This window comes from Danio aesculapii, chromosome 3 (genome assembly GCF_903798145.1).
Source record: "Danio aesculapii chromosome 3, fDanAes4.1, whole genome shotgun sequence".
NCBI lineage: Eukaryota > Metazoa > Chordata > Actinopteri > Cypriniformes > Danionidae > Danio > Danio aesculapii.
Window position 1 is genome coordinate 13,171,962 of NC_079437.1, and position 24,635 is coordinate 13,196,596.

A 24,635-nucleotide genomic window follows, 5' to 3' on the forward strand; every position below is an offset into this window, starting at 1 on the left:
CCAATTTGAAAGTTCAAAACACGATTCAAAAGTACGCAAATCCAATTCTTAATTCAAAACATGATACAAAAATACGCAAATAATTTCAAAACACGATTCAAAAATACACAAATCCAATTCTTAATTCAAAACATGATACAAAAATACGCAAATAATTTCAAAACACGATTCAAAAATACCAAATCCAATTCTTAATTCAAAACATGATACAAAAATACGCAAATAATTTCAAAACACGATTTATAAATTCCCAAATCTAATACATAAATTCAAAACACGATTCAAAAATACACTGTTTAATTTGTAAGTTCAAAACGCAATTTAACACACGAATCCAATTCGTAAGTTCAAAACACGATTCAAAAATACACATCCAATTCGTAAATATAAAACACAATTTATAAATGCACAGATTTAATTCACTTGAAAATATTTATGTTTACTTATGAATTCACAAATTGCGTATTGTATTTATGAAGTGTTTTTTGAATTTTGTAAATGTGAATTGTGCTGTGCATGTATGATTTTTATTTTGTGAATGTATTATTTTTGAGGCTGATCTGACTCCATAGATTCGAGATGTTTCTGAAGTAAAGAGTTTCTGGTGGAGTTGTGTTAGTTTGCCTGTCAACGGACTTGATCTTATGACCGATCAACATTATGATCAGATGCACAGATGTCAAATGATGCCTTTTCTCCTTTTTCAAGCCATCTAAGCCATTTCTATCTATCTATCTATCTATCTATCTATCTATCTATCTATCTATCTATCTATCTATCTGTCTGTCTGTCTGTCTGTCTGTCTGTCTGTCTGTCTGTCTGTCTGTCTGTCTGTCTGTCTGTCTGTCTGTCTGTCTGTCTGTCTATCTATCTATCTATCTATCTATCTATCTGTCTATCTGTCTGTCTGTCTGTCTGTCTGTCCATCCGTTCGTCCGTCGATACCTACCCATACATCCATACGTGTCATTTGGTTGGGAAGCAGACTACACCCATTGCACTTTTTTGATTTGCAGACTGTACTTAGGCTTTGATTCACAAAGAAAAATAACTAGGCCTAGAGAGTCATTTGTTTAAGAATCAGACATATACTAGTTACACTGTTTCTAATTCACAAAAGAAAAGCCTGTTTGTTTGAGAATCGATGAACACTAAATTTATGTTTTTGATTCACTAAGAATAACCAGCTCATACGAGTCATTTTGTTCACTGGCTGTTGGTAAGTTTTGATAAAAAGACTCAAAACTACTGAGAACTCCTATAATAGTAATTTGTGTGAGAATCAGAATATGCTAGTTGCTTTTTATGTATTAAAAACGATACAAAAGAGCCATTTGTTCTAGAATCTGACTACACAGAATTTCTGTATTTGATTCACTAAGAAAAGACCTGGACTGATTGTGGTTAATCTTTGATCCACTAAATAAATAAGAGACATTTTACTGTTGAAATGTTGAAACCACACATGTTGTTTCTTGAAGAATCAGTTGCATTTTATGTTGCTGATTCACTTAAAGTAAATCATAAGAGCTTTTTATTCCAGGATCAGACTATACACTGAATTAATGCTCTTGATTAACAAAAAGACCCCTGCTCATACGAGTCATTTCTTTTAAATCATGTCTCAATGATCTTGCAGCTTTTTTCATGGGTTATAATTGTAATATATTCCTTTGCCCCCTAACACTGCAGGATAATTAGCACTGTATTCAGAGCTGGTGTATGAAAACACTAGAACACATGTCTGGTTTGAATGGTCAGAGCAATATGCTTTTTTGTGTCCAGCAGAGTATTTTCCACATCTTTCAACAGAGGCTAACCTCTAACCAAAAGCATTGAACAATGTCGTATAACTTTGTGCCACAGCCATGAAAGGTCATCAGTGAACATATGGTAAATTCAGGACCTCAGAGCGCCAACTAAAACACTCGGTATCAAAGTAGAAAGCTTTTATGAGCAGGCCAAATAATGTCATTTTTTTGCCATATGGTTTTTTTTTTTTTGGATAATGCTAACAAGCCAATTAATTATTAAAAAAAATGTGTATACATACATACATACATACATACATACATACATACATACATACACAGTCTGTGGTGGAAAGAGTATTGAAAAATCATACTCAAGTAAAAGTACCATTGCTTGCCCAAAACGTTACGTTCTAAACGTTACTCAAAGTGTGAGTAAAAAGTAGATCTTTCAGAAGTACTCAGAAGTAGTGAGTATTACGCTGTAAAAAGCTGATGCATTTGCATGCACTACAGAATGTTACGTTTACACACAACCACAAATTGCATTTAATTATTACCCAGCAGGCACACAATGTCATAAGACGTTAATATTTGGTTAGATTTAGGTTGTGATGTCAGGTGACCAAAATTCAATGTCTAGCCTGCGTCTAAGAACAATGTTAGTTTGATGTCCAGTAACAACGTCAAATTATGTTGATATTTGGTTGATTTTAGGTTGTGTTAGAATGTGACCAAAATCCAACGCCGAACCAACATCTTTAACGAATGTTATATTGACATCAATACTGACATTTACTTGTCAGGTATGGCAACCAAAATCCAATGTCTGACGTCATAGTGATAACGTCCACACAACGTCAAGCTGTAACATCTTTAGACGTTTAAATTTGGTTGATTTTAAGTTGTACATAGACGTAGGCCTGACATTGGGTTCTGACATCAACCTGATTTTCATTTCCAAACAAAATGCAGTGCTCCCCTTGTTGTTGGGGTACAATGTCAATCTGATGTCATGTTGACATCCTGTGCCTGCTGGGTGTTTTAAGGCCATTTTGGTCTTCATACAGTAAACTTTCGTCATCTTCTCATCAGTGACATGCTATTAAACAGTCTCTGGGTCATTGCATGTAAAGATTTTGGACATCTTCCTGGACACTTTTAATGCTTCCAAACAGTTTTCTACAATTATAAATCACACATGTCTTGAGGTAGTTCATTATGATGTGATTTACCTTCTGTGCGATTTGATTGGACAGGAATCACAGGACTGATTTTTCTAATCCCCATAGACAAGAAAATCAACTGAAAATTGTGACTGCAGGTTGAAGTAAAGTAGTGGAGTAAAAGTACCGATACTGCACTAAAAATGTACTCAAGGGAAAGTAAAAGTACAGATTTTTAAAACTACTTTTAAAATGATAATTTCTGAGAAAAACTACTTGGTTACAGTTATTTGAGTATTTGGAATTTGTTACTTTACACCGCTGTATACAGTGGGGGAAATAATTATTGAACCCGTCATGTTTTTCCCTGGGAAGAATATTTCTATTACATGGAACAAACAATACAAACGCGAAAATAAAAACATCTGATTAATGAGTTGAGTAATAACAATGGAAGGACACAAAGAGAAAGTCCTCACCTACTGAAATGTATTTAACACTTTATATAAAAGGCCATTTTGGTGATGGTAGTTTAAAGACGCCTCTCATATCAGGCGTGAGTTTTTCACAGACTTTAACAGTGTACAAATCTTGATAGTTCTGTGGGTCTCGTCTATCAAATCTAATCCTTGATATTTGTATTTTTTATTGAATTTAAGTCAGGTGATTGGCTGGGCCATTTGAGCAGCTTTATTTATTTTTTTCCATTTGAGAGTTTTCTCGGGGTTTTTTTTTTATCATTGTCTTCCTGAAATGTCCACTCTGGTTTCATCTTCATCATCCTGCTAATGTAGATGTTGGAGTGAAGCAGATAATATTAATTTACAATGAGGAAGGGCAGAGGGTTGCTGAAGAACTACTGAGAGATTTCAGCTGCTGTCTGGGTTTTCACTGCCTTTCTACACCTCCCTTTGTTCATGTGTTCAATACTTTTCCCTGTGTCTTCATTTTATTACACAGAATTTCATTTGTAAACTACTTAGTTTCTTTTCTTTGCATATATGGATTTTGTTTTGGATTATGGTTTTGTTTTGTTACCAAAATTCTGTGAAAATTTCAAGTCAACGGCACCTTTAGAAATATGTTTTCTGAGAAAAATGGTGACGTGTTCAATACTTATTTCCCCCACTGCATATGTAGGGCTATATTTTGTTTTTAAAATGGCAACATTTATGTTTATGATTCACTAAGAACAACCAGTTCATGTGAATGATTTATTTGGCAGTTGGACTGGTTGTACTTTGTTTTTGATTCACTAAACAAGAACTTGCTCATAAAAGTTATTTTGTTCAATAATCAGACAACAGTGACTGTGTTATTTTTGATTAATTATAAAATGAACTCGCTCCTATGATTCTTTGTTTGTGAATCAGGCTGCACTTGTTGTGCTTTGTTTTTGATTCGCTAAGAACAACCAGCTCGGCTCATATGAGTCATTTTTTTGTGAATCAGACTATACTTGTTGCATTTCATGTTTATCCTTCACCTAAAAACGTGACTGGCTCATAGGAGTCATATTGTTCTAGTACCATACTACACTGCTTCATTTTTGATTCATTAATTGAACTCGCTTCTGTTTGCGAATCAGGCTACACTGGTTGTGCTTTGTTTTTTATTCACTAAAAACAACCAGCTCATATGAGTATTTTCTTTGTCAATCAGACTATACTGCCTGTGCTTTATTTTTGATTTATTTCAAATGAACTCGCTCCTGTGAGTCTTTGTTTGGGAATCATGCTACACTGGTCATGCTTTGTTTTTAATTCATTAAAACAACCAGCTCATAGGAGTGATTTATTTGAGAATCAGACTACATTGGTTCCATTTCATGTTTTTCGTTCACTAAAACAAGAACTGGCTTATAAGAGTCATTTTTTTAAGAATCAGTTTATAGTGGCTGTGCTTCTGATTCATTACAAATGAATTAGCTTCTGTGAGTATTTGTTTCCGAATCAGATTACTCTGGATGTGCTTTTTGTTTCACTAAGAACTACCATGTTTAAATGAGTAATTTCTATGGGAATCAGACTATACTGGTTGCATTTTCATGTGTTTTTTATTCACTAAAAAAGAACTGACTCATAAGAGTCATTTTGTTCAAGAATCAGACTACAGTAGCTTTGTTTCATATTTGATTCAATACAAATGAACTTGCTCCTGTGGGTCTTTGCGGATCAGGCTACACTGGTTGTGCTTTGTTTTTGATTCACTAAAAACAACCAGCTCAGCTTATGAGTCATTTCTTCGAGAATCAGACTATACTGGTTGGATTTCATGTATATCCTTCACAAAAAAGAAGAACTGACTCAAGAGTCATTTTGTTCAAGACTGCAGTGACTCTGCATGACTGTTCTTCCTTTTTGATTCATTACAAAATGATCTCGCTCCTTTGAATCTTTGTTTGGGCATCAAGCTACACTGGTTGTGCTTTGTTTTTGATTCACTAAGAACAACCAGCTCATATGAATCATATTTTTGGGAATCAGATTTGGTTGCATTTCATATTTTTCATTCGTTAAAATAAGGAACTAGTTCATACGAGTCATTTTGTTCAAGAATCAGACTATAGTGGCTGTATAAAATCGGCATTAAGGTTTTATGAGCAGGCAAAAAAACCCTCTCTTGTTAGATTTTCCAGTAATGCTAACAAGCCATTTATTTATAAAAACCTTAAAAATATCAGAGACTATATTTTGTATTTAAAGCGGCGAAATAACGACTCATCCTGTAAAATAGCCCGTAATCAGACACAACTCTGGCTTGCAGTTCCTCTGCTGACAGAATCAATGTTTAGTGCCCAAACAGCTCTGAAAACAAACAATAAGCAATCTGACAGCCCACCCTCCTCCTCGGCTTCATTATTACTCCTGTTCTGCGCTCATTTCGCTCTCTCCGGCTCCTCTAGAGATGGAGGTATGAAATATCACATTTTTCCAGCATTTCTCCCTGAAGTGGCCCTGGCAAGCGTTCACACGGCATACATTTCTGCTTTCATATATTTCCCCCCTCTCACCGCTTTTAAAAAACAAATCCCCCTCCCTCCCTCGCCGGGCTTTGATGTGTCTGCTGTGTTACCTGGGTTTGTAGAGCGCTAACGCTTATGTCGAAGTTCTGTCGACTGTCACTTTCTCTTATCTGCGAACACATGAACTGGGATGTCAAGGGGGATGGAGGGAAAATAGTTTGCATTTCGGGTTGTTGTTGGGAACTTGAGGTGGGTAAGAGCAATTTGCACTAAAAAGTAAGGACTGCATCTTTTTATTTGAGCACCGTCAAATATGATGTGATCAAAAATCAAGACAGAATATGTTTTTTATGTTACTTTCACTTATTTTATTAGGTTAATCAGAGTTTAACTTGATTTTTTTTTAAGTTCTACAAATTTTAACTTAATGTTTCAAGTCAGTTTAATTAATTCGTCTTAAAAATTAAAAGGAATAGTTCACCCAAGAATTTCACGCACTATTTACTCACTTTCTTGAGTGTTTTCTTCTGTTGAACACAAAAGAAGATACTTTGAAGAATGTTGGAAATCTGTAACCATTGACAAACATAGAATGAACAAATACAATGGAAGTCAATGGTGACAACTTTCCAGCTTTCTTCAAAATATATTTTGTGTTCAACAGAAGAAAGAAACTCATAAAGGGTTGAAAGAAGTAAAAGGTGAGTAAATGATGGCAGATTTTAAATTTTTGTGTAAACTATGCTTTTAAGCCAGCAATATTTTTTAAACGTAGGACATTCTTAAAATTTAGTGTAAAAATGCAAGTAAAACTTTATTTATACACTCACTGGCCACTTTATTAGGTACACCTTACTAGTAGCGAATTGTACTCCTTGTGTCTTCATAACTGCCTTAATCCATCGTGCCATATATTCCACAAGATACTGGAAATATTCCTCAGAGATTTTGGTCCATATTGACATGATGGCATCACGCAGTTGCTGCAGATTTGTCGGCTGCACATCCATGATGCGAATCTCCCGTTCCACCACATCCCAAAGGTGCTCTATTGGATTGAAATCTGGTGACTGTGGAGGCCATTTGAGTACAGTGAACTCATTGTCATGTTCAAGAAACCAGTCTGAGATGATTGGTGCTTTATGACATAGCGCGTTATCCTGCTGGAAGTAGCCATCAGAAGATTGGTTCACTGTGGTCATAATGGGATGGACATGGTCAGCAACAATACTCAGGTAGGCTGTGGTGTTGACACAATGCTCAATTGGTACTAATGTGCTCAGTGTGCCAAGAAAATATCCCCAACACCATTACTTTACCATCACCACCGGCCTGAACCATTGATATAAGGCATGCTTTCATGTTGTTCACGCCAAATTGTGACCCTACCATCCGAATGTAGCAGCTTAAATATGACAAAGCAACGTTTTTCAAATATTCTATTGTCCAATTTTAATGAGCCTGTGTGAATTGTAGCCTCGGTTTCCTGTTCTTAGCTGACAGGAGTGGCACCCGGTTTGGTTGTGCGTGAAAATCCCAGTAGATCAGGAGTTTCTGAAATACTCAGACCAGCCTGTCTGGCACCAATAACTATGCCACGTTCAAAGTCACTTAAATCACTTTTCTTCCCCATTCTGATGCTCGGTTTGAACTGCAGCAGATCGTATTGACCATGTCTATGTGCTTTAAATGCATTGAGTTGCTGCCATGTGATTGGCTGATTAGAAATGTGCCTTAACAAGCAGTTGGACAGGTGTACATAATAAAGTGGCCAGTGAGTGTATGCTGCACGTTTCTCTGAATAACAAAATAAACAAACAAGAATCCTTTTTAACTCTTGTTTTTTTTTTAAGTATTAGCCTCTTAAGCTTAATTTTTTACCAAAAAGTTTGAGCCACTTATCATTTGACTTGCTTCCAAAAGATTGATTTGATGATAAATTCTCGACCTGTAAATCGGAGCACAGTTTGAGAACATATATTGAAACATTTTATAGTCTAGTCTTGGAACCATTGATCTCATATGATAGTTGTTTACTTGAGCCTTTATATTGAGAACCAAATAGTCTATTGGCTTTCCATTTGGTTTCATTGCTGTTTAGAGGATATAATGGAAATTTTGAGGTTGGACGCACTAAAAAAAACTAGCCAGTCTTTTAAACTCACATTTAAAATGAAACACACTGTTCGTCTAGCCATTTTCTGCATCTATACATTCTGATTATAGTAACCCCATTCACTCACAGTGATATCTGAGCCGTGATCATTATTTGCACAAAGCCTTTCTTTCCTATCATTATTTTCAATCAGGCACGTCCCACGTCGCTCACATTCATGATTGCCGGACTCACATTTCATGTTATGTGTTACTCTAATCGCCACAGCAGGACAGTTTTGAGCTCCCCCGCGTGAAGGCATGAAATGTAACAGGCCCATCATTTCCCATCAGCAGACATTTTGAATATGGCCATTCGTCGTTCGGCTCAGAGTATGTTTGTGTTGATACTCAAGAGTTAATTATGAAGGGCCTAGGGAGCGCTTTCGCTCAGGGCTGGCCATATGGATCGGGCATATGCCGCGTATATATAGAAAAGGGTGGCATGTTTAATTGATACAGTACCACGCTCCATAAACATCCACAGCAAGGGAGAAGGGGGACAGATCTACAGGGAACTACATCAAACAATCAGCCCAGGCTCAAACCAACCTTCTTACTTTAAAGTGTGAAGGCAAACCAAGCGGAAAGAGGGACTCATCTGCCTCTTTGTCTGCCCCTGATTCTCTGTCCAGTCATTTTTTTGTATGTTTCTTTGATGATAATATTTTTATATGTTGTGATATTAATAATTATGAATAAATGAAAATAACTCTTGAGCTTAGATTTTTTTACGAAACCAGAAATATCTAAAAAATGTAAATCTAGTTATTTTTTAGATATTAAACCAGGGGTGACAATGTTTTTTCATGTGAAAAGCCAAAAATTATTATTTGCCATAATTATTGCACTGTAAAACTCAATAATAGAGTCCATATTGACTTTTCTAATAGTAGGGTTTGCTGTTCTGAGCACATTTTGAGACCACGTTGAGACATCTTCTGAAACTCTACACTCGCACCGTGGCAGAATATCGTTGTCATTAACATTTGAGTCATTATTACGTCCCAAGCGACACCCAAGAAAGCCAAAATGTACAGTTGAAGTCAGAATTATTAGCCCCACTTTGAATTGTTTTTTCTTTTTTAAATATTTCCCAAATGATGTTTAACAGAACTAGGAAATTTCCACAGTATGTCTGATAATATTTTTTTCTTCTGGAGAAAGTCTTATTTTTTTATTTTGGCTAGAATAAAAGCAGTTTTTAATTTTTTAAAAGCCATTTTAAGGTCAGAATTATTAGCCTCTTTAAGCTGTATTTTTTTTTCGTTGGTCTACAGAACAAACCATCATTATACAATAACTTGCCTAATTACCCTAACCTGCCTAGTTAACCTAATTAAGTTAAGCCTTTAAATGTCACTTTTAGCTGTATAGAAGTGTCTTGAAAAATATCTAGTAACATATTATTTACTGTCATCATGGCAAAGATAAAATAAATCAGTTATTAGAAATGAGTTAATAAAACTATTATTTTTAGAAATGTGTTACAAAAAATTGCTCTCTGTTAAACAAAAATTGTGGGGAAAAATAAACAGGGGGGCTAATAATTCAGGGAGGCTAATAATTGTGACTTTACATGTAGAACAGAACATAATTTATTACAGAAACAATCTAAACAAATGTAAATGTAGCAGTCAGGAATCTGTGGTGTTCCCTAATGCATGGATGTATAATGCAGTGTAGCAATGTTGCATGCACAAAGTGAAACAAACAAAACAAATCCAATAAAAGTCACATCAGGCTTCAAAAATTTTTAAGGGCCCAAAAAAGTTGATGACTGTTATCTCTCCAATAACATTGTTTGAAGGCAGAGTTAACCCTTAATCAAGGAAAAGCCCCGGTAAAGTCATAGGACAGCACAGTCATTTATATGGTTGCACACATATTTTAGTGATTTTGGGGACTTTATAACCGAAATCACACCAGTACATTTTTAACTGGGTTTCAGGAAAGTTTGAACAGTACAAGTGTTTTTCCCCAAAATCAAATCTAGCTAATATTGGTTGCAAGTTCCATCATTACCATCATAGTTCATCAGCTCCCTAATCCATATAGTCCCAATGAACATTTACAGGCAGCATCATAAATGTGTGTGGATGGAACTTGTGATTAATATCATACATGCATAGTTTCTTCTGAATGCCATATGGAAATGGATCATACACTTGGCTAAAAAAAGCATGCTATCATGCTTTACAATTTATTTAATTCCTTATAATATAAGCTACAAATTTAGTCAAGTCTAGTTTAGTTTGTTAGAAGAAAAAGTGATATCCTCCATAAGAGAACCTACATTAATAAATCAAAATAACGGAGATATAATAAAAATAGGGTTCCTCAGATGCCAATTTCAGAAATAACTTGACATTTATTTTCCTCGTGCATGTTTTAATTAACAGCAGTTATCACTCCACAACCTGCGTGCCATCACTAACTATACAGTAGTTCTAATAATCAGGCTAATTATGTGTGATCGTGTCTGTGCTCATACGTTTTTGTGACTAGCTAGCTGGCTTCAACACAAATCTACTGTACTACAGTATTTAAGCAGTAAATTTTTGTCTTTTTCTTGGAAATATACCTCTGGACAATTAGATATCTGGGTTCTGAGAGCCAGATGTGACTTCAGACCCTGTTTTGAGCTGGTGTTGATTTGAGAAAGCCTGGTTAAGATGCCTTTTTGCCAATCTGAGCACAATTGCAATGCTAAAATCAATTGTAAAAGAAGTCTGACACTTATTCGATGGTTGTTTTTGTAGAATAGACACTTAAGTGGTCAAATGTGTTCAAAATGGCACAAACTTTGACTCTATTGTTCACCTAATGATCACGTTCTTAAATATTACACAACATTATGAGTTGTTGTTGTGAAGTAGCACGATGGATAGTAACTTTGCTCTCTGTAAAACAGCATAATGCTTTCACATGACTGATTCTAGCACAAACCTACAGATACAAAAATACAGCAATAACAACAAAAGAAACTAAAGGTGCTGCAATTCTGTATAATTACCTGTTGTCACTTCATGTTCATATTCAAATTGCGCAATAGTGTTTCCCAATATTAGACTGAAAGTTTAAAAAAAAAGGCCCTGAGCACGCTGGATCTTTACCCTCACCTTGATGAAAAAATCAGTGATCAAAAATGTATGAATGAGTGTAAACTAGTGGTGGGCTGTTAACGTGCTGCGTTAACCCAAGACTCTTATCGGGCAATAAAAAAAATTAAAAAAAATAAATAAAAAATATTGCCATTAATCTATTCTCAAAGTAGGGTTGGGAGCTGGGTCTGTTCTACTCAAGCTATGATGACTTTCACCTTGATTTTTTTATTATTATTATTATTATTTTTTTTTGCACGGATGTTTATCTGACCAGTGAACCATCTGACAAAACCGTGCCCTTCTGAATCAAATCAGCAGGATGCCCTTCTGGATCTTTTACTTACTTCGAAGACACTACTGACTACGCTTACATGGACATCTGTAATCTAGTCATTTGCCTTAATAGACAATGATAGAACTAAGGTGTTTACCTGAAGTGCTTTTCAAGTTTCTTGTCATTTTGGGTGACATTAACTGCAGTTCGGCAGTTTCACTTTAACTCATGAACATTTCATTCATGCCCCCGTGACTAACTAGGGTATTAGACGCAAAAAAGGAGCAAGGACTGGAGTGAGTGTTATGGATTTAATAACGCACGCCGGATGGAAAGAAAAAACTTCCACATTTCGCGGTGTGTCCTTTACTGACAGCCGCGTGTGTGGATCTTGTCTAAAATATGGTGAAAAGTCCTACATGACGGTAATAGTTTGATTGCGGTGTTTACTTCAATAATGCCACTAATATATGCATACTCCACATGTCTCAATTCCATTTCTGTTTAGTTCAGTTATAATGACTTTAGTCGGATTAAAGTAATCAAAAATCACTGTTTGGAGCTTATGTAGGCCTACAGTTCAAATTTCATGTTTAACTGAATAAACAGTTAGTAAACACAAGTACATCTTATTGAACATCATTTATTTTCATCACTAATTATCATAGTAAAACAGTTTCTCAAGCAGTTTGTGATGCATTTTGGAAACAGGAGATGAGCCCCTGGTCTAATGCGCCACCTGGCTTGAGAAACCCGTTCTCAAAGACTTACTTTTAGTCATTATTTGGGCACACATATTCTAAATGCCTTCGGCAGAATTCATATGAGCTATTTTAATGTAGATTAATCTAGATTAATTCCAAGATTACAGTGAGATTAATCTAGTTTTAATTTCATTTTAGATTTAATTTCATCTATGCCCACCTATAGTGCAAACATATTTTTCTTGTTTCTAAACTTTAATACCATTTTCAGGTGCTATTAACATCCATTCATGATGAAAGAAATATAATCAAATGTGTTTTAATGACAGATCATTTCACATTGAGAGCATTTTCTGCGATTTCCTAGCCACAAACTTTATTCGTTGAAAAATAAAAAGTCTGAAATACCTGAACACTTTTTGTTGACTTCTGTACAACTGCAGCATATCACAATCTACAGCTCAAATCTTAATTAGTCCTTTTCATTTTGTCATTTCACAATATACACTCACTGGCCACTTTATTAGGTACACCTTACTAGTACCGAGTTGTACTCCTTTTGCCTTCAGAACTGCCTTAATCCTTCGTGGCATAGATTCCATAAGATACTGGAAATGTTCCTCAGAGATTTTTCTCCATATTGACATGATAGCATCACACAGTCACTGCAGATTTGTCGGCTGCACATCCATGATGCAAATCTCACGTTCCACCACATCCCAAAGGTGCTCTGTTGGATTGAGATCTGGTGACTGTGGAGGCCATTTGAGTACAGTAAACTCATTGTCATGTTCAAGAAACCAGTCTGAGATGATTTGTGCTTTGATACTGTATGACGTGTTTTCCTGCTGGAAGTAGCCATCAGAAAATGCGTATACTCTGGTCATAAAGGGATGGGCAACAATACTCGGGTAGGCTGTGGTGTTGACGCAATGCTCAATTGGTACTAATGGGCCCAAAGTGTGCCAAGAAAATATCCCCCACACCATTACACCGCCAGCCTGAACCGTTGATACAAGGCAGGATGGATCCATGCTTTCATGTTGTTGACACCAAATTCTGACCCTACCATCCGAATGTTGCAGCAGAAATGGAGACTCATCAGACCAGGCAATGTTTCTCCAATCTTCTATTGTCCAATTTTGGTGAATCTGTGTGAATTGTAGCCTCAGATTCCTGACAGGAGTGGCACCCGGTGTGGTCTTCTGCTGCTGTAGCCCATGCACCCCAAGGTTGATGTGTTGTGTGTTCAGAAATGCTCTTCTGCATACCTCGGTTATAGCGTGTGGTTATTTGAATTACTGTTGCCTTTCTATCAGCTCAACAGTCTGGCCATTCTCCTCTGACCTCTGGCATCAACAAGGCATTTGTGCCCACAGAACTGCCGCTCACTGGATATTTTCTCTTTTTCAGACCATTCTCTGTAAACCCTAGAAATGGTTGTGCGTGAAAATCCCAGCAGATCAGCAGTTTCTGAAATACTCAGACCAGCCCGTCTGGCAGTAACAACCATGCCACGTTCAAAGCCAATTAAATCACCTTTCTTCCTCATTCTGATGCTCGGTGTGAACTGCAGCAGATCGTCTTAACCATGTCTACGGGCTTTAAATGCATTGACGTTTGGCCAGCGGAGAAATTAAAATGGTCGTGCCCAACTGAGCCTGGTTTCTCTCAAGGTTTTTTTTCTTCACTTCCGCCTTTAGTGAAGTTTTTTTTCCCTCTCCGCTGTCGCCACTGGCTTGTATGGTTCGGGATCTGTAGAGCTGCGCATCGTTGGATTTGCTCTTCAGTATTTGGACCCTCAGTAGTGATTATTAAACCACACTGAACTGAGCTAAACTGAACTGAACTTAAACACTACAAACTGAACTACACTGTTCCTATTTACTGTGACCTTTTATGTGAAGCTGCTTTGACACAATCTACATTGTATAAGCGCTATACAAATAAAGGTGAATTGAATTGAATTGAATTGAATTGAGTTGCCATTGGACAGGTGTACCTGATAAAGTAGCCTGGTGAGTGTATTCTAATCATGTCCAGTGTGAAAAAGACTTAGATTACCACTAGAAGGGGTTAAATGTGCTAAAGATCTTCATTTATACTGCTATTTAGTGTTGTTCATTTGTGATCAAATAGATGAAAATGTATCTCAATTCCTGATATTAACATCAAGTCAAGTCAAGTCAAAGTTTATTTATAAAGCGCTTTTTAAAAACAACAAGTGCTTACCAAAGTGCTGTACACACATACACCATTTAAAACAAATGACAAATTCAACAGACACATGACTCTCATATGGTATTAAAAGCCAAAGAGTAAAAATGGGTTTTAAGACTTGATTTAAAAACAGAAAGGGTTGCAGCCTGCCTAACGTAGGGAGGCAAATTATTCCAAAGTTTGGGGGCCACCACTGCAAAGGCACGGTCCCCCCTGGTTTTTAACCTTGCGCGTGGAACAGCCAAAAGTAGCTGATCAGTACATCTAAGTGCCCTTGATGGAGTGTACAATTGGATTAATGAGGACAAGTATCTTGGTGCTAGTCCATTTAGGCATTTAAGCACCAAAACTAAAATCTTAAAATGTATCCTAAACTGTACAGGAAGCCAATGAAGAGAAGCCAGTATAGGTGTAATGTGGTCCCGTTTGCGTGTCCCCGTCAGCAAACGTGCTGCAGCATTTTCCCTGGTTTCATTTTCCCTCAACATGACCCTGGTTGCATTTTCACAAAGCCAGCATTGGTGTAAATGGGACATTTCAAGACTTGTTAAACTCTAGGAAATCTCTTCTGTAATGTTATCTGAGGAGACTTGCAGACAAAAACAAAAAAGCAATGGAAAATTGTGCATATTTCTGAACCAAACAAAACCCAAATTTTCAAAAAATAAATCTGGTGATGGATGAGGAGATTCCCCCGTAAAAATATGTAAAGCACTTTGAGTGTCCAGAAAAGCACTGTATAAATGTAAGGTATTATTATTATTATTATTATTATTATTATTATTATTAAATCTGTTCTTTGAGTAACCCTTTTAAACGTTTTTTTGAGGAGCTGTTTAAACTGTAAAGTTCTTTTTGCAATGCAGAATGGTTCTTGTATTGCATCACTGTAAAAACCCCCTTTGTTTTTTGTTCTTTTTTAGAGTGAGCACATTCTGAAAGTGCTGTAACAACCAGTTGAACTGGTTGAATCTCAGTTGTTGCTTTACAGTTTGTTTAGTTTAGTTTGACTTATGGATGTGTTGTGAGAGAGAAGAGCGTTAGAGAGAGAGAGAGAGAGAGAGAGAGAGCGTATGCAACCTTTCATTGCTTTGGATATGAATAGCTGGTGTTGCAGCCACATTTTGGTTAGCCAGTGTCTGGGATCTATTATAGTATCGTGTGTGCGCGCACACACACACTCACTTCTATGGCTCTGTTATTTTAGTGCTGCATGTATTTTTATAGGAGTGCATTTTAGAGACAGGTTTAATCCAGGGAATGTGTGCAGCACAGTTTGCTGCAATCGCAACTGCGCTGAAATACAGTAGATCTATCTTTTTCTGAGGACAACAGGAGTCGTCCTTGTCTGGGATACTGGGGTTTCTTCAGAGGTGGAGAGACGTGTCATTTGATGGGAAAAAAAAAACTTTAAGATGACACTTTGCTTATCTATTTCTATTCATGTAAATATACGGTGTTTATATGATTGAATATAAAAATAGATATATTTAGGGATATGCAGATCCGATCACATGATTGGAAATCGGGGCCGATTACACTGTTTCAGACTCGATTGGAATCGGACGTTACCTCCAGATCAGGACTCAAATGTTTATGTATATACACACAGTATATTCTCATTATTTATTTTTTTGTAACAATTTTTTCAGGGTTTTCACCTTTATTGGATGGAAAGTAGAGAGAATTGACAGGAAAGCATGGGGAGCAGAGAGAGGGGAAGGATCGGCATAGGACTACGAGGTGGAATCGAACTCGGGTCGCCATGAGTGCATGTGTCAACGCGCTAACCACTACACCACTGGCGCTGACATATTCTCATAATTTTTTGAACACATCTACAGTAATGCGATGGCACAGAGTTAGACCTCTTTCTTGACTTCACACAGAACAGAAACAGCAACGCGTGCGGCGTGACATCACTTTATAGCAGAGACGCTATAGGTTAAATGCCAGAAAGTAGAACACGGAAACAGCTTGAAGCAGAAAGCGTGAGTATGGTCTGGAGGTATTTTAAAGTTGATGACGACAACATTGCCATAGCAACCTGTGATACTCAAAATCAAATGACTCTGACTCGAGGGCAAAAAAACCCCCGATCAGTACATCCCTAATTACATTTGATTATATAATAGCTTTTTGTAAATTTTTGTAAAATTTCAGCAGAATTTCTGCAAAATTATTTTGCGAATATCGTAACTAAAAACAAATCCAATTAGATTCACTTATTTCGAGAGCAAAGCTAATTTCTCACATAGAGATGCAACGATTAACCAATTCCACTATTAATCGTGCTTTAATTCGTCATGGTTAATCGTAAAGGCTTCTCAACACCACGTTTCTGTTGGACGGAACAAAATTGCTGCAACTAAATTTGTTAACTGTGCGCTAGTTTAAAGTTCCGAGCATGTACAGTTGAAGTCAGAATTATTATTAGCCCCCCTGTTTATTTTTTCCCCTAATTTCTGTTTAACTGAGAGAAGATTTTTTCAACACATTTCTAAACATAATAGTTTTAATAATTCATTTCTAATAACTGATTTATTTTATCTTTGCCATGATGACAGTAAATAATATTTGACTAGATATTTTTCAAGACACTTCTATACAGCTTAAAGAGACATTTAAAGGCTTAACTAGGTTAATTAGGTTAACTAGGCAGGTTAGGGTAATAAGCCAAGTTATTGTATAATGATGGTTTGTTCTGTAGACTATTGAAAAAATATAGCTTAAAGGGGCTAATTTTAAACTTTAAATGTTTTTTAAAACTGCTTTTATTCTAGCTGAAATAAAACAAATCAGACTTTCTCCAGAAGAAAAAAAATTATCAGACATACTGTGAAATTTTTTTTGCTCTGTTAAAAATCATTTGAGAAATATTTAAAAAAGAAAAAAAAATCAAAGTGGGGCGAATTATTCTGACTTCAACTGTAGATCGAGGCTAATACGCATGCACACTGGATTAACTGAAGCTAGCAGCATAAGGCCGTTCACATATCGTGTCTTTTGCGCACACAAATTCGTTATTTCCAATAGAGGTGTACAGCACACCTAGTGGAAAACATCTTAACTTTTAGAATGCTGTGATTGGCAAAGCAAGTTGAAAATGCTAAAGGTAGCGACACGTTCGCACTTTCCACGCACTTTTAGACATGATATGTGAATGGCCCTTAACCCTGTTTCCACCAAAGAAGCGCCTGAAGTGGTCAGTTTTGAGATTTTTTTGGGCACACAAAGAATGACCAGGGCGTCAATAGCTATGTTTCCATCCAAAAATGTGAATTAACTTTATGCGCAAAACTGGATTATCGCATAAAAGACGTGTGAATAAAGCACCGTTTTCATCCAACAAGTCACCTTTAATGTATAGGACAGTAGAGAGTATTGACAGGAAAGCATGGGGAGCAGAGAGAAGGGAAGGATCGACACAGGACCATGAGGCAGGCATCGAACTCGGGTCGCCGTGAGCACCGGAGTGCATGTGTCAACGCACTAACCACTACGCCACTGACGCTGACTATATTTTTTATTTTTAAACTCGTTTCCCTCTAAAGAAGTTTTAGCTGAAACATCCCAGACAGAGCTAATACTTCAGACCTCCATTCAAGAGCGATCCTTCCCGGTCTTTGTGTATTAGTTAATCACATTTGCTTCAAACTCGACTGGTGGAGACCTCTTGCCCCATAATGCCGCAGTGTGAGCGCAGACTTGGGTTTAGCCCTGGGCTGTACTGCGTGTGATTTGGAGAGGCAGGAACGGAGGCTCATTGAGTTCCTCACACCCAGTCAGAGCAGCTCTCAGCATACCAATGAACTGGCATGAATGGACACGACACTCTGAGAATAAGAAATAACAAACCACCTTTGGCGGTCGTGTAGGGTGAAAGAGTCTCTGTGTGCTGAATAAGTCACGCTTATACTGGGAAGTCAGGAGGTGTGAACGGGGACCAGTTTGGAGAGTCTGCTCTGACTGTGTGATGATTACAGGCCGCACGAGTCCAAGATCTGCTGCGTTCTCTCACAACTTCCGCAACACACTCCGGCCTTCCTCGTGAATGTGTGTGTGAGTGTGTGTCAAGTGAACAAGTCAGGTCACACTTTATTTTGGGTTTCCTTTTAGACGTTTTGTTTACTATTTTCCTTTTTCCACATGTTTCAAATTACAGGCTGCACTTTCGGTTCGGGGAACCTGTTGGAAATCTTTTGAAATAATATTGTTGTGCTACAAATAATTCATATACATATGCTCTATAAAAATACTAGGTTGTTTAAGCCTAGTGTTGGGTCAAATATGGACAAACCCAACAGTTGTTAGTGTACATTGTATTTAGGTGTATTTAGTTTGTTTTGTAATCTTCAATCAAAGTCTGAACGTTTGCTTCTGCGTTTGGAGTGGTGGTCCTTTTCTGATGATGTCAGTTTGACTGCTTCAGCCACAATATTCTTAGCCATGCCCCTCTTACAGTTAGTTTGCTATGAGAGAATGATGCACAAAAAGAAAGCCCCACCCCCTACTCAATATTCCAATCCAGTACATCAACATTTATTCATTCATTCATTTTCTTTTCAGCTTAGTCCCTTCATTAATTTGGGGTCGCCACAGCGGAATGAACGGAATGAAACCATAAATCCATCCTGCCTGTCTCAATGGTTCAGGCTGGTGGTGTAACGGTGTTATGTTGTTGATAGCATCACACAGTTGCTGCAGATTTGTCGGCTGCACATCCATGATTCGAATCTCCCGTTCCACCACATCCCAAAGGTGCTCTATTGGAGTGAGATCTGGTGACTATGGAGGCCATTTGAGTACAGTGAACTCATTGTCATCTTCAAGAATCCAGTCTGAGATGATTCGCACATTGACATGGTGCGTTATACTGCTGGAAGTAGCCATCAGAATATGGGTACGCTGTGGTCTTAAAGGGATTACACCGTTTCACCACCAGCCTGAACCATTGATACAGGCAGGATGGATCCATGGTTTCATGTTGTTGACGCCAAATTCTGACCCTACCATCCGAATGTTGCAGCAAAAAACAAGACTCATCAGACCAGGCAATGTTTTTTCAATCTTTTATAGTCCAATTTTGGTGAGCCTGTGTGAATTGTAGCCTCGGTTTCCTGTTCTTAGCTGACAGGAGTGGCACCCGGTGTGGTCTTCTGCTGCTGTAGCCCATCTGCCTCAAGGTTGGACATGTTGTGTGTTCAGAGATGCTCTTCTGCATACCTCAGTTGGAATGAGTGGTTATTTGAGTTACTGTTGCCTTTCTATCAGCTCGAACCAGTCTGATCATTCTCGTCTGACCTCTGGCATCAACAAGGCATTTGCGCTCACTGGATATTTTCTGTTTTTCGGACCATTCTCCGTAAACCCTAGAGATGGTTGTGTGTGAAAATCCCAGTAGATCAGCAGTTTCTGAAATACTCAGATCAGCCCGTCTGGCACCAACAACCATGCCACGTTAAAATTCACTTAAATCGTCTTTCTTCCCCATTCTGATGCTTGGTTTGATCTGCAGCAGATCATCCTGACCATGTCTGCATGCCTAAATGCATTAAAATTTGCCTTAACTAGCAGTTGGACCTGTGTACCTAATAAAGTGGCCAGTGAGTGTATGTGACTATATGATTTGTGTCTCAGCCTAAACCACAATCTGATGAAGCAATACTATGGCAAAGAGCTCACAAAACCTTTAAAGAATCATCCAGGGACTCCTAAATAGATAAATAATAAAAGCCATAACCAGCACAGTGAGGATGATAATACTAATGACTGTTATAATCTGTTTCAGGCCACCGAACCGTTTCTGGTGAACGAAGACCCTTCCAGAGGTCCTGGGATACCAGAGTGCTTCGTCGTGTCTGATTCCTACAGGGTATGTGTCCTAATCATTCCTTTAGCATCATTACTGATGTTACACAGTCAAGAAAAAAGACTGCAAAATATAACCTTGATCATTATTTCCATATGCAGTAAAACACAGCAACATGTGCAGAAAAGTAAGCCTCATAACTCTACCGGAGCGCTGTTTTCTTGTGGGAAATGAAAATTATAACGTGCATACTTCTATAAAATGAGAAGTGTACATGAGGGCAAGACTGCGAGAAAGGGAGGGCGCAGAAAGAAAGAGAGAAAAAAATACAGAAAGGAGAGCAGCTTTTAAAATTCCACCCGGCGAGCACGCTGGATTTACAGCGATGGGAGTGAAATAAAATGGTCATAAAAACAGAAGGGCGGGACGGAGAGATGGGAAGGGGAGTCTGTGGATGACTGAAAATGAGACTGTTAATGAGCTGGGAGCTGCTTTTCTAGTCCTCGTTTCCAGCGGATCGCTTTTGCCAATGCATTGGGGGGAAAAAAAGGAGAGCTGGGTTTCTCCGGAGTCTCAGAGAGCAGGCGCTTTTAGAAATGGAGGGAAAATGAGGAGACATGATTGGCTGAAAGTGCAGTAGGGTGGGTTGAGGTGTGAAATATAGCCGTGCTGGATATCAGGAATGTGTCAGACTGTATCGTCCGACAGGGTAATTTAGAGTAAAAGGAGAACCTGGCTGTGTTTTTACTGCAGTAGGTTATTCTTTCGAAATTTTGTGGAGATACCAGGAGAAGTTCTTATTTCTTGTATTAGAGTAATAGCTAGATGATCGGACACGATGTCTGGTTGATTAATAGAAAACAGCAGTTTTCTAAAAAATATTTCATAATTTAAATGGAATTAAAAATAATGGTAACACTTTATTTCGATGGTCCAATTGAGTATTAGTAGACTGTCTGCCTAATATCTGTTGATATTGCTCCTTCAACAGACATTTAACTGACTATAAGAAACTTTGCAAGTACATGTCAACTTACACTAACCCTAACCCCAACCTAACAGTCTACTTATAATCTGGGATCTGAAGAGGTGCGCATCGTTGGATTTGCTCTTCAGTGTTTGGACTCTCAGTAGTGATTATTAAACCACACTGAACTGAGCTCAACTGAACTGAACTTAAACACTACAAACTGAATTACACTGTTCCTATTTACTGTGACCTTTTATGTGAAGCTGCTTTGACCCAATCTACATTGTATAAGCGCTATACAAATAAAGGTGAATTGAAAAAATTGAATTGAATAATCTAATGAGAATTAGTTGACATGTAGTTGCAATGTAACTTAAATTAAAATGTAAAATGAATAAAATTAAAATAGTGTGACCTAAATAATTCAGGATGCAAAAATACAGTGCAAATAAACACACATGAAGATAAGAAAGTGAGAACGTGCTCACTCAAAAGTTTCAAATTAGGATTTTTTAACCCTTTTTTTCTAAAATAATATAAAATATGATTAAAATATAAATATTTTATAAATATATTAATATAAATATTATTCATGTTAAATATTATATTAAATATAAATGGTTATTAAAGTTAATATATAATAAAATAAGTATATAACTTCAAAATCAAATATGAATATTATTAATTTTATAAATTTATACATTTAATTAATAACATTATTTAAATTAAAACTCTGGGACCCGGTATCGGATCCGTGACGTCATTTACTTCCGCATTCTTAAAATGTTATGGTCCAAACTGGCCCAATACCCTATAAGTGGTTCTGTTCTCTCATCAGTCGGAATAGAATAACTTTTACATAGATTATGATCAAGATATTTTTCTTTTTTCCTATGATTACTGATATGTGCAGGAACCACCAAAATTAATTATAGCTACCTAGACCACACAGAACCTAAAAGGGACACTTTCAAATTTTAATTTACAAAAAAAAAGCGCCTCTTTCTTTGGAGGAGTTTGTTATAATACAGACAAAATATACAATTATTTTAATCTCTTTCAACAGCGTTTTATGAAAATTCAAAGGGTTTTCTTTAAAATGACACCAAACTTTTGCATTTACACCTCCGCATGTGGATTTGGGAAGCTTTTAAACTTGGGTAGGCAAAATCCAGGCGGAAAGCCCAGAATAGCACTTGACTTTAAAAGATTAAAATAATAAAATGTTTTTTAAGATGTATATAAAGTAGTAATTAATGTAATTTTGGTTAACATACATACACAGAATTATATTATTAAAAAAAATAAGGGTGGCGCACTGGGTAGCGCTGTCGCCTCATAGAAAGAAGGTCGCTGAATCAAGCCTCGGCAAGGTCAGTTCGCATTGTTTTCCATGTTCTCGCCATGTTGGCGTGGGTTTCCTTCGGGTGCTCTGGTTTACAAGCGCTATAGGTGAATTGCTAAATTGTGCGAAGTGTATGTGTGTGAATGAGTGTATGGGTGTATAAAACCTATGCTGGATAAGTTGGCGGTTCATTTCGCTGTGGCGACCCCTGAATAATAAAGGGACTAAGCCGAAAATGAATGAATAAATTATTAATGTTAAATATATATTAAATATAAATGAATTAATATAAATATATAATTTAACATGTAATTAATAAATGTATAAATTGATATTAAATATGAATATTATTTATTATTAATATAAATAATAAAATATAAAAATGTTTTATAATATGAATATAAATTTGTTGTACAAATGTTTTAATTGTTTTAATTTGGGTTAACCTATACACAAAATTAAATATATTATTAAAAAATAATTAAATAATTAAATAACACTGAAAAACACACACATAGAGCTATACTTTCAAATTGCATATAAAAAGCATACGTTTTAGTTCATATAATTAAAAAAAAAAGTAAAACATACACACACACACACACACACACACACACCTGTATTATTTGTATATTTTTAATTTACACAAAAGTAAAAAAAGTGTTTAATTCACACAAGTATTTGAAAATAAGCAACTAAACAAAAAAAATAGTGTTTAAAGATTTTGAAGAATAGATTTTTAACAAATGAATGATTTGTGCTCACTAAGACTGTATTCATTTAATCAAATATACAGTAAAACATTAAGTAAAAGTAAGAAATGGTTTATTCATATAGCACCTTTGACAGACATTAAGTCACAAAGTGCTTTACAACAAAAGAAAACTGGAAAATGGATAAAAGAAAACATATTAAAAGAAGTTAAAAATCCAACTATAGAAACACCAATGTAAAGCCAGCTCACCATACTGTTAATTAAAACCTTGACCAATGTTTTTTTTAAAAGTTCCAGAGCCTTGGGGCTACAACACAGAAGGCTCGGTCACCTTTAGTCTTAAGAAGTGTTCTGGTAATGGCTAAAAGGTCTTTGCCAGGAGACCTCAGAGACTGGCCACAGGAGTGACCACGTAAAAGATCCTGAATATAAAGAGGGGCCTGAAAATGCATATTGTGAAAGAGTATTATATATTTTTGTAATTTATTTCTGTGTGTATTCCTCATGATTTGACATTTTAAATCAGTTATTACTGCACTATTTTTTGTTGAATCAAATAAACTTTTCTAGTCACCTCAACTACGGACTTAAATATATTGAGTTGAGCTTTGCATAATTAAAACTATGTAGGTGAAACCTGATTAACTATTAACTTATTAAAATTTGCAGTCATGACTTTTTAATGATATCTTTTTTTATAGTGTGGTCTTTTAATAGTTTTTAGTATTTATAGTCAACCATTTGTTTGTATTTAAGTTAGCATTTGTTATAATTAAAGACATTTTATTGTACATTTATCAAATTTCCCATAAAACTACTGTATTTAGCAGCACAACTCTTTCCACCATTGTTCACATCTGTGCCTTTAAAACCAGCTGAGAACCGCTGAACTTGAACACATTTAACATATGTAGAGACAACCAAAATAAGCATGCAGTAGGTAAACCTTGACTCCCACACCATGCCAAAGTTAAGTTTTACTGTTTTCTATTTAAACTGTAGAAAGAAATGTCCAGCATTCAGCTCCCATGTACAGCACACAGCAGATATAGATGTAGATGTGCTCACTGCAGAAGATCCAGCAGCTCTTGATTTACTGGTGTGGTCGTGTGTCATGTGTTAGTTTAGTCTCGTACCCACTCAAACCACTAAATGTGGGGCACATCTTGAGAGGTGGTACATGAGTTATCACGTCACTCCTCTGCTCTTACCGCTGCCGCGCTTTCAGCTGCGTTTGTGGCATTTTACTACAAATCAGGGCAGAAAACCCAGGAAATTCCCTTCCTCTTCAATCCACCTGCCTTCAGTACTCCAAAAAGACTAAAACCATTTGGGAAGCGGCCATAAAAATGTGCTGTGATGTGAAATGCTTTCAAAAATTAAAGGTCCCATGCAATTAAATACGTTTTTTAGATGTTGGTATACGTATTGTTAATTTTGAAGATATCTATA

At 36.6% G+C, this 24,635-nt stretch overlaps 1 protein-coding gene and 1 long non-coding RNA gene across 6 annotated transcripts in view; one reads left to right on the forward strand and one right to left on the reverse strand.

Moving 5' to 3' along the window:
* Nucleotides 1-24,635, reverse strand: part of LOC130220915 (uncharacterized) — a 49,466-nt gene that overhangs the window by 18,252 nt on the left and 6,579 nt on the right. The gene's annotated exons all lie outside the window — the stretch shown is intronic.
* Nucleotides 1-24,635, forward strand: part of nfixb (nuclear factor I/Xb) — a 276,181-nt gene that overhangs the window by 4,240 nt on the left and 247,306 nt on the right. For all 5 annotated transcript variants that reach the window (XM_056453183.1, XM_056453178.1, XM_056453179.1 and 2 more), the window contains exon 2: nt 20,133-20,216. In XM_056453183.1, the coding sequence (XP_056309158.1) occupies nt 20,133-20,216 (84 nt within the window). The remainder of the gene's footprint in view (nt 1-20,132; nt 20,217-24,635) is intronic.